Source organism: Daphnia magna, linkage group LG6, assembly GCF_020631705.1.
Source record: "Daphnia magna isolate NIES linkage group LG6, ASM2063170v1.1, whole genome shotgun sequence".
Lineage (NCBI taxonomy): Eukaryota > Metazoa > Arthropoda > Branchiopoda > Diplostraca > Daphniidae > Daphnia > Daphnia magna.
Window position 1 is genome coordinate 629,628 of NC_059187.1, and position 14,877 is coordinate 644,504.

Consider the following 14,877-nt stretch of genomic DNA (forward strand, 5'->3'; position numbering starts at 1 on the left):
TGGGAAGGGTATAGCCTTCCACTTTTCAATATTTTTGAGTTTTTTAAAAGAAAATATAAAAAGTCTGGCTTATTTTGTCGGACTTAATTTTTAAGTCGCAAAATTAGCACAAAAAATTTACTTATTTTCCTTATTCATTCCCGTGCTGTTTAATGCAGTGATTTCAGCTGGACATGCATCATTTGTTTGCAAACGCGGACTGTCATAAAAACGATCGAATCATTTTCTCGTGTTATTTCTCGTATTTTCTTTTCTTTCACAGAACAAAACAAAAATTGGAGTCAAATTCACAGGCAAGAAAATATAGCAAAAAAATTACCTAATCAACGAATATAAGACGTATAACTGTTATACTGTCTGCACACACGCAACATACACGCACTATTTAATATTACGCACACACACGCATTAACAGTTTACACGTTCGCAAATTGCAATTGCGCTGCAAGGGCAGCGCTAGACCGAACACATCGTACAATCAATCAACGCACATCGCAACACACTGGGCTTGTCTGGATTATATATGATACAAAATTTTTACACTTTTTTGATATTTAAAAAATAATAATAATTAAAAGAAGAGGGGCGAGTGGTCAACAATGTTGGCGATTTCTTTCAGGCGACAAATGATGTTTGCAGATGATTGGAGCAGGTTGTTGGGGGGGAGGAATGAGATGTAGGAAGTTGATGAATCAGGGTCGTTTTTTTTTTTTTTTAATTCATCACTTCCTCTTTTGTTTTGTAGGCTGTTGGTTGGTTTGTGGTTTTCGTTTAAAAATTCCTGAGATCTACAGAGGGGTTGTTGTTGTTGTGTGTGTTGATGTTTCCGGTTTGGTTTGTTCGTTCTCCTTTTCTTTCGCTGCAGGAGGTTTGCTTTCTTTATCCGCTTCTGAATCCTCTTGACATTATAACATGACATAATTATTCAAATTCAACCTTTTTTTTTTTTTTTTTTTTTTTGCATACAAAATCTGTTGGATTGAACTGACCAAACATTGACCAGTCAATGTACAGCACGGCTTGCTGGCTTTCAGGTAGGCAAGCAGGAATCAACATGTTTCCTTTTGTTTTTTTTTTGTTTTGTTTTTTTTTTTTGTTTGTTTTTTTTTTTCATTTGTTTTTTAAAGAAATTCTTTTGTGGGAATTTGTAAGCCGGGAGAGGGACTAATTTTTGTAGTTATAATAATAATAATTCACAAAATAAAAAAAATAAAAATAAACAAATATTAGAAACAATACAAACAAATGCATATAGGCCTGTATGTATAATATATATATATCGTTGTGTGTGGGGGGCGTCGTAGTTTTGGTAGGAAAAAATGAAATAATAAAAAAAAAAAAAAGATCTTTTCCGTTTTTTGTCGCTAAAAAAAAAATTGTCTAGTTGGTTTGCTGTGTCAATAAATGGAGCAACACATCGTGATCCATATTGTTGAGCGTGTGCATATCGATGCCAAGGGCGTTGGCCACGCTACTCATATCGAGCCCGAAAGATTTGAGCAGCTGGATGAAATCCATTTCCTCACCTATTTCGAAAGAAATGGAAGCGGATGCAAGATGTTTTAGATCATTCCAACAACACTTTCCAAGCGCACTTGTTTTCATTAACGTACCGGTGAATGGATTGTGAAGTTTAGGACACACCCGATTGCACTGAGGCCACGTGCACCGATCAACCAGCCGGTGTTGGCAAAATTCAGGTGCTGACGCCGGTGTAGGATCTACCACAATTGCAGCAGCTTCTCTCCTCGGACGCGTCGTCGTTTCATCCTTTGTCTGGCTCTTGTCTAACCGCAACAAGAGAAATCATCGTTAGATTTGCATTTCAAAAACAGGACGGTTATTGAGTCCACCCAATAAATAAATCATCATACCTTTTTTGCGCTTCTTGTCTTTGTTGTTGTGATTATTTCTGCGGTGACTGCTGTGATTGCTCGCACTTTCTTTATGGCCTTTCTGTTGTTGTTGTTGTTGCTGCTGCTGCTGTTGTTGTCTTTTGCGACCTGATTTTCCGGCTGGCGTAACGAATCCGGCTCCGCTGTTGGGCCCGACATTCCCTTTAGTGTTTCGTTTATTCTCACCGGCCTTCTTGCCACGTTTACGACCTCCTGCTGCCTTCTTTCTTTCCTCTTTATTCTTACGCGTTCCATTACGATTCGGATGCCTTCCGTTAGGAATGAGCGTCGTGTTAGCCGTACCGACAACCAATTCGCTGCCAGGAGCCCGTTGGCCGGAACGGACCAGATTTTTGGCTGGTTTGACCGTCACAGCGTTTGCCGGCATCTCGGGATCATCGGCCAATAAAACGATGGGACTATTCAGCACACAAATGAGGAAACAACAGGTTGATTAGCATGTATGGCGAAACTAAGGCATATGGATGAAGGGAGACTTACTTGGATTCGACATTGGCGGCCTTGTATCGCTTGTGACCGTGTCTGAGTGAATGCTGGACAGAATGAGCCGCAAGATTCTGCTGTTCGTTCTCGCCGTCTTCACTTGTCTGAGGTCGGTGATGATGCCGATGATGGTGATGTCCGTTTGGCGTCAAATGATTCGAGACGGACCAGTAAGGTTGAAGTTCCCAACAGCGCAGAGCTTGGGGCAGTGAAATGTCTCCGATGCGGATGGATTGCCAATCCCGTTTCGTTAGTACCGTGTGCGATATGCATGACGGTGAGAACACTGCCCTGTATTTGATTTAAAAAAAAAAAAGAGAAATGATTTTAGAACTGGAGGCAAAGTTAAGTTTGAAACGCAAGAAGAACTTACGAGACATTGGCGAAGGTGCGCCGCAAGTCATCACCAACGGCGTGAATGTAATCCCATTGTTCTTTGGACATGGGGGGACCGACGTTATCGGCCAGCATTTGAGCCTCGTCAAACAGCCACTGGAAAATGAACAACGGCGCTGTTGAAAACAAGTAAAAGAAAAATGAATTCATTTTTCGATCTGATGTGCAGTTTAAAAAGCGACGCACTTTTCAATGTCCGATGAAGGTGGTGGCCGAAATAGCAGCGCCAAGGCTGCGCAGCGTACTGGCCTTTGCAAGCCGATGGCACCTGGCCATTCCACAAGGTGTGGCCCATCTGGACGGCCGTGGTCGGTGCGCAGCGCTGCGGATCCTGGCAGTCAGCCGGTGCGTAGGGCACGTTGTCCAGGAACCAACCGGAGTCGGTGACACCACGAACCTCAGCTGTTGAGCCTTGCGTTCGCAGGAAGTCCGTGGCCCTGTCCAGGTTCAGCATCACGCCCGTCCCTCCGGCACTGAAGAAATTAGAATTTCAAGGACAGAGACGATCGTTAGTTTTTTTCCCAGTTGCTTAATGATTGAAGGGAGTGAAATATATTTGTTGGCATTACCTGCTGCCTGTTAGCATCAATTTGGAAGCGTTCAGGAGACCCTGGGACAGCAAGTCACGCAGCACTTCTTGGATGATGACCGAACCCATGAAAGCGAAACGGGATGTGGCCCCAGCTGGGGACGATCCACTCCATGAGTCGCTGGAACAATACGGTACGTACCTATTTTTTTTTATATTTTTTAATTTAATAAACACAAAATACAATGAGAATAAGCGAATGACGTAGCGGATGACGCTCTTGGAATTCTTAATTGAAAGGATGCGGGTTATACAAATTCGTATACGGTTATAAGATTCGACATGGACGGAATGATTTTGAATAATTAATTTAAAAAATATATATATTTTTTTAATGGGGGGTGTTTTTCTTTCGTCTATGGAAATAACTGATGTACCTGTACTTACACGTGGTTTGCGTTCCACCAATAGGGATTCTCTTCCGGATCTGGCGACAAAATGCCGCTAACTGCAAGTTTGGATAAATTAACAAACGATACACACGACACAGTTAGAATCAAAGATGCAATTGCAATTCAAAATTATCTATCGCTTTTGGTGAACGATTTTACCTTGACGAGTATCGGGCCACATGTTGGAGGTCATGAAGCCTCGCAGGCGACTCCAACGCGATTCGCAACTGCGCTTGTCGTAACAATACCAACCACCTATTTAAAAAAAATAAAATAATAATAACAATAGCTATAACGCTTGCGGCTAATTTTTTATTTCTCCGATCGATATAGGTAGAAATTAAAACTCACCTTCAAGAAAAACGATCCAACGTTTGCTGCCGTACGATTTGCGGATAAAGTACCTGTACACAAATCAATCATTATGAACACGTGTTATTTCAACAACTATGCGACAGGGCTGAAAATGAAATAATTACCCAGCGGGAGATCCATCATTGCAGACTGCATTTTTGTCTTTGAGTAGAATTTTCTGCGTAGGGAGGAGGCTCGCGTGAATTGCATTTAGACAAAGCCTGCGTTAATGGAAACAGAACATATTGAATGCGACACTATATATCGGAAGTACGTCGATTGTAGGACAGGGCCGTCCAGTAAAAAGTAGGAAGGGAAGCGACAAAAAACGACCACGCATACCTGTTTGAGATGTTGCCGGAGAATGTCGGGCGTCGTCGTGCTCCGTCGGCTGATTCCGGACGAACGACGTCGTACGAAAGGCGAGTTGACGCTGTGCTCGGTAGGTGTCACCACTTGATTGGGACGGCCATCGACGACGAGAAAGAAGACGGCCGCTGCGGCCAACACCGTCGCCGTCCACCTCGACGCCGTTTTCATCTTGTTGACTGTGTTGACTGAGTGACGGCCAACGTTTGGCGTCCGCTGGACAGCCAACTGTAACAGCAAAAGAAATCGACTCTTAAGAAAACAAACAAAAACGAATGGGATTTGGGTTTTGTTTTGACGTGCATAGAAATTTCTTGTTCAAACAGGATATGGCATATTCTCTATTCATATTTAATGATGACAGGTTGGCGTTGGCCGCGTTGCCGTGACCATTTGAGTAAATGGCAGTGCGGCCCGTCATCGATAATGAATCTCAAGAATTCCAGTACCGTAGATTACGTCATTCAATTTGGGACGGTTCCGTCAGGTATGCGCTTAACATCCTGGTGTATAGAACGGAAAAAAAAAAGAAAAGGAAAAAGAAAAGAGGCTTATAAATTCTATAAAAAAATAATAATAATAATAATCAAAATAAAAATGACGATATGCGAGAATGCGCCAAATGACGTCGGGGCACGAGAGGATTGAACGCGAGATTGAAATACTGCCGCATCAAAGAATTAAGAAAAAAAAACAATAAAAAGGAAAATGGTAATTCATTCGAAAACGAAACGTGTGTTGTGTTGAAAAGGGGGGGGGGGATTTTTTGAATAAGAAAAAAAAAAAAAACTGGAACCGGTCCGTCATAGACGTCAACGGGGCGGCACCGTAGCAATAATACATAAAAGGGACGGTGAAATCCGGTAGCTTATACATAGCCTACCGTATTCAGTGTCAAAGGCAAAAAGCGTCGCCAAATGATCAAGTCTTTTCTTTTCATCTTGGCCGAGTCATGAAGCAATGCACCGGAAAAAGATCAAAGGCAAGCGCAAGCGGCTGCGACGTGGCACAAATGGTGGCACTTTGGCCATTAGGGACGGGCTGAGGGAACATGGCGTTGTGGAAAATCAGCTGAAAGGCATCAACGAATAACACAAGATGAAAGCGGCGCCATTCCAAATAGATTTTTTTTTCTTTGTTTTCTTTTTTTTTTCTTCTCCTTTTTATAATTCTTTTATTCTACGCACATCACACACTCTGTAGGCACGCTTATTTTGTCCCGTTTTTTTCCCTCTCTCTCTCTCTATATGTATTTAGTCGATGCGTCGCGTCGCATCAAGCGTCCGCCGTGTGCGCACGATGACGGATAGACGCGAAATTCACGACAGGGCGCGACAGATCTCACTACTAGTCACATTCGTACCCAACTCTATTCGGTTCGCCAGTAAATGAATGCGGATTATCTTGATTTTTTCAGTTGAAGAACAAGAGGACACGCATTTAATTATGCCCCGGCAAAACAAAAAAATGAGAGATGGAACCGAACAAAAACAAAACAAACGAAAAATGCAGTCGAATTAGTTAGCGCTCGGCTGTTGTGTTCGACCAAAGAAACAATATACGAGAACAAGAATTGGGGGTTTTTTAAAATAAGATAAGGGTGGGGGGGTTGAAAGTGGGTGGGACGCACTGGTTCAAAGAGAAGCGGTCAAGACCAGTAGCTGCAAATCTCTATGCGTGTAGGTGGTCATCTATAATAACAGCCGGGTCCGGTCATCTACAGCAGTCCACTTCGGGCTTTGTAATTAACTTAATTGATTCGGGAAGGGGACTGAAGGCGAGAGGGAGGGGGCAGTTCATAGATAAGTCAGTAAAAAAAACTCCGTTAGTGCAGGAGAAAGCTGAAAAGTGGAGGAACTGGATGGAACTGTGTGCCCTCTATTTCCATCACTCTATGCGACCGTATATACTTTAGGTCCCTTGTTATATAGCCTATATAAATATATATTTTTCTGAAATAACGCATTCGTGTAGGGTGCAACATACGGTTGACTTGACATGAAAGACGTCCTCTTAACAGATTTATGTTTTCTCGTTTTTCTTTTTTTAATGAAAGGGAGCGCCATTAGTGATTGCGACTGCCGCTGCAGGAGTACCGTATGTCGCCGTCAACCCAACATCTTTTGTTTTTTGTTTTTTTAATGGCTTCTGTGTAGTGATCGTAAATCAAGAGCTCCAATAAGAAGAAAGAGGACAGCTTATTATTATTACCGTCTCTTATTGTCTTGTCACTCAAAAGTATTGAGTTCCTTAGTCTATACAGATAGTCGCGACGCTTCGACGACATTTGCAATTGAAATACCGAAAAACTGGATGGCATTTGTTCGCGGTGGGGTCAACCTTTAATTATCATCCATCATCGCGTGTGCTTTGTCAACTGAAACCTGAGAGTTGGTTTTTAAAAATTATTCACAATTTGAAGGAGTGGGGTTCAAACCTGTCAAACGTTAAAACAAAACAGAAAAACGTGTTCCAGTTCTCAGAGTTTCTTTGTTCTTGTTGTTGTTTCTTCTTTCCCTTCCAACACTCATGCGTGTGATGTGTTTGGTCGTTATTTCTGCTATCTGTTTGCATTGATTTACGCGTTTATTATGCTATAGATGCGTCTGCTTATCGTTTGGTTATTAGCGGGTGCGTGTCTCTTATCCCGACCTGTGCGAATGTGCCGTTTCAAATTGCGTGCAACGGGTTGCTCACGTCTTTTCATGTTTGTTTTTGTTTTTGGTTTTGAAGGATATTTTCGTGACTTGGCCCCTTCCACTATTTAGAGAGCCAGTGATTGATATACGCTAAAGCCTTGGCCTTTATGCCATGCCATGCGAGAGAGTCAATAACTGAATATTTAATGTCAAACACGGGAATCGAAAGGGAATCCTGTATACGTAAATCAGAACACTAATGCCGAATGAACAAACACATTGAAGCCTGAAACACCAAAAGATAACAAAATGACACACAAATTGGGATCCGGGTTCGTATACGGTCAATAATTCCGTCCTATATAAGTTTTTTTCGTGTTTTTTTTCTTTGTTTTTTTTTTTTTTTACCCGACGAGCTTTGACAAGAATATGAAAGGACAACGAACGGAATGAAAGAAGAAGAGGAGATGTGGATAAGTGATGCGTGTGCCACACTTCCCTACATATACGCGATCGGCCGGGATTGTAGAAAAAAAAAAAGAAAAAGAAAAAAAGTTGGAACGGTCGGCGGCGGCGGTCGTGGTGTGGCGGCAACGGCGGTCGAGGCCTTTCAGCTTTGCCGCTTCATTTGCATATCACTTGGCAATTGCAACTCTGTTGCCCTTTTTTTTTTTTTTTGTACTTCTCGCTATACGAGTGGAAGGCCGTGGCACATTCGATTCAACCAATGCCGCCCCGAAGGAAGAAAGAAAGAAAAAAAAGGGGATACAGAAGAACACACGGACACGATAACGAAAACGAAGAGAAGAAAGAAAAAGAAAGGCCCGAACCATTCATCATCGAATTAAGGATGATTCATTCAACAACCTCGAAAGTTATCGTATAGAAAAGAAACTCTCGGAAGAAAAAAAAAAGAAAGTAAACAGATTTAAACAAAAAATGAGAGAAGAGAAGAAGAGGAAAACGAGAAAAAGGAATATATACAAATCCCACAAACGCCAGTCAGCCGGAGCAAAGAGGGGGGGAAAAAAATCCAAAGTTCCGCTTGGGAATGAATTGAATTAGAGAAGAATCCAAAGAGGAAGAGAAGAGAAATAAAAATAAATGATTGTGTGCTGTTGCCTTATATTCACTTGACTAGACGAGCCGATGATGTATCTCTCTTTCTTGCCGTCTTCTTTATTTCGAATGTCGGCTTTTGCTTCGGCCATGGCCGGAGTAATAACACAACAACAACAACAAGAAGAAGAAGAAGAAGAAGCAAATGGTTGTGAACCGCAGATGTGCGCTGCTGTTCTTAAGTTCTCACTCGCTTCTCCCCTCTCTTTTATTTCTGATTCGGGGGCTTCTGGCTTTCGCTGACTCAACTGAGTTACATGACGATTCCCATTTTTTTTCTTTCTATATCTCCTTGTGTATATAATTCTATTTCTTTTAATTTTTTCTTCCTGTCTTTTCTCTTCAAACATTTTTTTTTTTTATTATGATTTTCTTCTCTTTTTTTTTTCTATAACCTCTCCTCCTCCTATTTTTTTTTTTGTCTTTCTTTTCTTGGGTGCCTCCGACACGCAACGGACAAATTGCTGTGTCGGTGAATCGCTTTGATCGTCGACCTGGAACGGAACCTTTTCATCATCAGCGCCTCTTCTGTTTCATAAACCTTCTCTCTCTCTCTCTGTGCCCACCCTCCCCCCCTTCCTCCATTTCTTTTTCTTTTTTGAATTCTCTCTTTTATCTCCACAACATCGTATATACTCTCGTCTTTTCCCTGTTTTCATCGTCCTTTCTTCGCATCTTTCCCCCCGTTTTATTTTTTCTTCTTCAAACCAATCGCTCCCGACCGTTCAGTTCCCTTCGCTCTTAGACTGAAATGAACGAATATATCATAGAAGTTAAACCCATCAATTCTTTAAAAAAAACTTGGCCTTTTTAAAATTATTGTGGCCATGTATAAAGAGGGTGAAACGATTCAATTTTCAACATCCAGCTGCATGTTTGAATTTCCCCCCTCCAAACCACCACAGCCAGCAGCCAAAGGCCATAGTTTATCAATTGATGACGAGCAGGCCCAGAAGGAAGAAGAAGAAGAAGAAATGCCGACAAGGTCGGCCTGGTCGGCGGTTGTGTTCGTAAGTCGAGAAAATATCAATCAACTTATACGTTGCAGCCGCAGACTTGACGCTGTTCTTTTTGTTTTGTTTTGTGTGTGTGTGTGTGTTTCTTGTTTGTCTTGCGACCCGACCGCTGCCCCCATGCCGCCCTTTTTGTTTTCAAATATCTGCCGACCGTTTGTTCCGAGATCTGAGATATGATTTTTGTTTCTTGTTTCTTCTCTCCATGAGGGGGGCCCCCCCCCCCCGTCTCGTGCTTTGCTCCCTCTACATTTCCTGCGGCGCAATCCAAGCGTCCACGTAGATACGCACACACACGCTCGGCATTTATTTATTAATAATAAATATATTTTTTTTGTGACTCTTTTGACAGAAGAGAAAGGACCGTAAAAAAAAAGAAAAAAGAGAGGCATTCGTCTTTTTCTTTTTAGCGAAGCGAGTCTATATAAAGTGATTGGGCGGCGTACAGTTGGCAGAGGCGCGTGCGCTGCAGCGTGCGCTCCATAGCGCCGGCTCTTTCTTCTGTCTGCACGGCACCTTCAATTACAGACGCCAAGCAGGAAATGTATAGACACGCACAAATATATGCAAAACGCCCGCAAGGGGAAGCTTTGGCGGACGAGTCATCGAGCCTCTCTATCAAAAACAACAACACACTTTGAAGGCTGGCATTTCTTCTAACCACCACCACCCCCCTCTGTCTAAAACCAAAAAAAAAAAACAGGAAATTTTCTTTCTTCTTCTTCTTTTTTGTTTTTTATTATTATTATGAAAAGGAAAAAGAAAAAGAAAAAATCCCACGTCGGACGTCTCGCCTTGTTGAATTTTCGTTTTGGAAATTTGAAATTCGAGTTAAGAAGAGGAGGTGAAGAAGGAAGGCCTTTATAACATGAGAGAGTCTCTCTTGTTGTTTCCTTTTTCGTGTGTGTGTATGTGTGTGTGTATGTGCGTGTCTATTTCTTTTGATAATAATAGAGCGGCGTCTGTTCCTTTGATGGTGTGTTGTGTGCCTGGTTGCGCGCGACTATCGCTAACGTTATAGCGGCAAACCCACACTCCCCCCCAGTTTGAACCGGGCGAAATAAGCCGAGCAAAAGCTTCTCGACGTGCCTAATACATCAAGAACAACCGGCAATACAGTGGCCTTCTCTTTTGTTTTTTTACATTTCCTTTTTCTGCTTTTGTTTTTGGGCTTCCAATGTCATCGCCTCACTTCCTGTCGCCCTAAACGGCCCCACGAATTCAAGAAATTATAGCGCTCGACATGTCATTCAAAACTGGCTGCTTTCAAAGCAACGCTGTCGTTCACATTCGTTTCTGACATTTGTTTTTCTTTTGTTTTTTTTCCAATGGATTGTTGAAAAAGATCTTCTTCTTTGCCCGATATCAGCTGTTTGTTCATATTGCCGTGCGCAATATTTGATTTGAGATTTGAGATGTTTTGCTTAGCCCTTTTAGCTGTTCGCCTTCGTTTGACCTGTCGTTGCCGGCCAACTGCTGTCGGAGAGATTAAGTATCCACCTCCATAACGTATTGCTTCGCCTTATTTCATCACTATTGTCTTCTTCTTTCTTCTGGCTCTTCTCTTTTGCCTCTTCCTGTATTCTTTTCCGCCATCTTCTTGTCTTCTCTCGCCCATATCCCCAAATGCTTTTAGTGAATAATGCCGACACGACACCGACACGACCTCTTTCGCTATACATCCATGTATATATAGACACATGGATGTATTTATACCGTATGTTTTGCTTTTACATTATGATCGCGTTCGTTCGTTCCACCTCTTTCCTCTCTTACATGGGCTCAGCCAACAACCGTCTATACAAAAAGGCCTACAGATTTTTTACGACACCCCACCGTGTGCCGATGACACACACACAAATGCGCAACCCTTTTTTTTTCTCCATTTTTGGTTTGAAAAAAACAATCCCAATCGGCAATCTTTTCTTTTTCGCCCTGTGATGTAATAAAATAGTAAAAAAAAAAAAAAAATCCGTTGGAACTCGACGGACTTTGTTGTAGAGGAGCTATCGAAATGTTTAGATGCCGACATTGTTGTCAACCGTGGGCGCACAAAAAGCGAAAATAAAAAATGATGAAAAGTATAGAGGCAGCACCATAAAAATGCGCACAATGTCTTGCGCGTCCCACATATTGGTTGTGTTAAGAAAAAAAAAATTAAACAAAATAAAATGAAACAAAAATGACGGGAGAGGTGAATAGAGCGGCGTTAAGAAATGAACGTGTTACGGCATTAAGGCGATGTCATAATGGCCTCTTCCTTAATGGAGCGGGCCAATCATAATGAATGAGAAAAAAGCGTCTCTTTTTCTCTTCTCTCTCTCTCCTTTTTTGTTTCTCCATTTTATTTGTTTTCTTCAGCTTGAGAAACGACCAGGAAGTAGGGTGGGAATAAATGAGCGAGTAACTGACTCATAACGACGCCGACCGACGACGTAACCCACCCCTATGCCGCCTTTTTTTTCTTCTTCTTCTTCTTCTTCCTCTTTTTTTTTTTTGCTGAGAAAGCCGCCAACCACCAAGAAAAAGAAAAAAAGGAAAAAAACCAAGCCCAACTATTACCGAGCCGCCGCCGTCGCTACAAACACAACCACCGCAGAAGAACAATCCATTACCCGGTCGTAAATCAAGTGCGCCGTCGCCGCCGCCGACACCCGCCCGACGATGCCGATTCGTCGTTGGAGCCGCCCTCAACACTGCCGACAAAAGAAAAGCTCGAGACTTTTTAAATGCTGCGAGGACGACCAGAAAGAAGAAGAAGAACCGGGAGAAGAAGAAGAAATCACACACACACACGCTCACAAAAAAAAAAAAATAAAACAAAAAATAATGTCGACAGAAAGGAAAGGAAGAAGTGAAACGGATGAAAGAGAGAAAGAAAAATGGGAACTACTGCGGTTACTTCGTTCATTGACACGTCCCGGACGCCCGTTGCTGCACGCAATTTTCTTTCAATTGGTCGCGGCGTATCGAGTCGCCACGCTCCTATCCGTTTCTGTTTTGTTTTTTTTTTTGTTTCTTTTTCTTATTTCGGTGATGGTTGAAAGTTTTTGTGGCTGTCCGAATGGCGGATGCACGCGCGGCTAAACGTTGGGCTCATCGCGTCAAAGGTTTCGTGAACTGCCTGTGCATTTTTCTATATGCGTTTCGAATGGGCCGAACGGCCAACATTGAATTACTCTCGCGCCCCCTATTATACTATATACAGCCAATAGGAGTGAAACAATATAATTGACCAGTCTCGGCCATCAAACGACAAACCCAAAAAAACAAAAAAAATGTTCTTTTCGAGCCGCAAAAATTGGTAGAAAAAGCGGCGGTACATATGAAAGCCACCACCCACCCAGTATATACCGGCGTTTATATAGTGATGGCAAGGAGCGATATGGAACCTCTTTTTTCTCTCTGTGTGTGTGTGTGTTGAATTTTATATTCCTCTTCTTTTGTTTCTCCCTTTTTGTTTTTTCTTTTTTCTTTCTGTGCGTTGAGCCATATTCCCCCCTGTCCAATTGCTTTTCGTCATCCGCTTCTGCTGTGTAGCTCATTTACCTGCTGCGCCGCTGAGAGTGTTAGAGAGTCGGATAAGAAGAGAAAAGAAAAAGGAAGAAAAAAGAAAGAAAAGAGAGGCAACATGGAGCACCTGGCAAATTGCGTCGTTAAACCGAGGAGTTAATCACCGCGGCGCACACACTCTCACACAATGGAGGGCTTACACACACACGCGAACAAGTGAAAACCACTGATGGTGCTGCTGCTGCTGCCTCCACCGCGTTCATTCCCAATAGGACGAACGCCGCCAAAGTAACATCCGATTCATTTTTTTTTTTGTTTGTTTCAATTGCCTTCAACAGCATTGGGCATGTGACTGCTTCAAGACTCGATACCCGAAAATAGCCAAGAGGCGAGAGAGAAAGCAAAGGCTAAAAGAGGCAACCTTGAATATTTCCCAACGAGGTCTCGCTGCGGCGCGCTATTTACCTTAACACATGCGTCAAGTGCGTGTGTACGATTCGCTATAGTGCGTGCATCGTCTATATAACCTACGTTAAAAATAGGCCCAATGCCCCCAGCTGATATTGCAGCCAACAGCATGGCATTTCAAATCGATGCATTGAAGCATCTGCGAAGATCTGAGTATGTCCCTTTATGTTTAGAATCGATATCAACGATGGCTAACACGACCCTATATAGTCAAACGATTATATCGATCTATACTCAAGCATTGGACCAGCAATAACAACCGGATCAATCGTGATTGCTCACGTCGGCCTCTTTCATTTTCAAGATAAAAATATCTAATGGAACACACGTACGTAGTGCGTGTCTGTTTACTTTGTAAGAACATTACACTTTAGTTGCAGTTAGTAGTAGATATTGACACACTCTATGGGGCTTCTTACCTTGTCGGTCGTGTTTGGATTTCTCCTTTTTTTTTCCCCCAGAAGAATGTCGATTGGAATGTGGACGGGCGCGTGAGTGAACAACACCAACTGAGTTGATTTTTTTTTTTTTCCAAGTTCCAAAAAAAATAAATAAATAAATAAATAAAGGGGGGAGGGAATGTGTGGACGATTGATTTTTCCAGGAATTCAATCGATGTAGTAGATGGATATCTTCAAGAGCACATTTTCGTGACGGCTTGTTGTTGTCGGATGCCAACGAACTGGTGGCTCACGATGTTGCAAACATAACGATACGGATAACCTCTTGCAAATGGAGACAGGGTTGCCGATGAAGCGAATGTCAAATATTCAACTGCGCAAAGCGGATGCGAACCCAAATCAATTAGCAGAGCAAACAGCCAATCGTTTTGCAGAATGAAAAATTTCAAAAAAACTCAGGGTTTGGATTGAACTTGACGTTTCGCCTACAGACAATTCGCGTTCGACTGACGAGAACAGAAACGCGTGTGCACAGGAGCGCTGCTCAGCGCAGACTGACCGCGCTCGGTTGGGTTGACACTCAGTTAACTCCCCTCTCTTTCTCTCAACTCTCTTTGGCCTTTCTTAAGCTCCTTTTTTCCTTTTTTTTTGCCGGCTCTACCCAAGAGAGGGCTGCATCTTAGCCGCAACAGCGCGGCGATGTAGAGAGTCAGCGAAAGAGCACAAAAAATAATAATAAAAAAAATAAAAAAGTAGGGGAAAGAAAAGGAAGGAAAAAAAAAACTCCACCCACCTTGACTATAGAAGCAGCAACAACAACCAGCGCGGTATACCTACAGCAGGTACTCTACTCTTTCTCCCCCCACCTCCTCTTCCACTTCTCTATTTTTCATTTTTTTTTTTTTTTGAATTTCCTGGTCAGTGATGGGGGTAGCCTTTTATTTTTTCTCTCTCTCTCTCTCTTCGTTGCTTGAGCCTATACCCATTTTTCTTTTTTTTTATTTCCTGGAACGTGTATATATTTGTGTAATAGCCGGCGTACGTACGCATGTAATGCAGCCGCCAAAGGAGCGCGTAACAACCGTCACGCTATCGGGCATCATGTGGGGTAAACCCATACAATGCGATATAAACAATTTCGTGCGTATATAGCCCCCCAGACGGGCCAGTATACAATGCATAAACACGCTATAACAGCGGACACACTATAGACTCTTATTTTCAA

At 42.5% G+C, this 14,877-nt stretch overlaps 1 protein-coding gene across 1 annotated transcript; it reads right to left on the reverse strand.

The window, feature by feature from the left end:
* Positions 1-227: 227 nt before the first annotated feature.
* LOC116924786 (palmitoleoyl-protein carboxylesterase notum1) lies at positions 228-4,670 on the reverse strand. The gene is given in 13 exon segments (XM_045175054.1): positions 228-1,526; positions 1,614-1,787; positions 1,875-2,314; positions 2,397-2,690; positions 2,773-2,911; positions 2,982-3,268; positions 3,365-3,526; positions 3,772-3,832; positions 3,936-4,031; positions 4,128-4,180; positions 4,256-4,317; positions 4,319-4,351; positions 4,473-4,670. Coding segments are annotated over 13 exon segments (2,145 nt in total). The 3' UTR covers positions 228-1,380.
* Between the last annotated feature and the right edge of the window lie 10,207 nt (positions 4,671-14,877).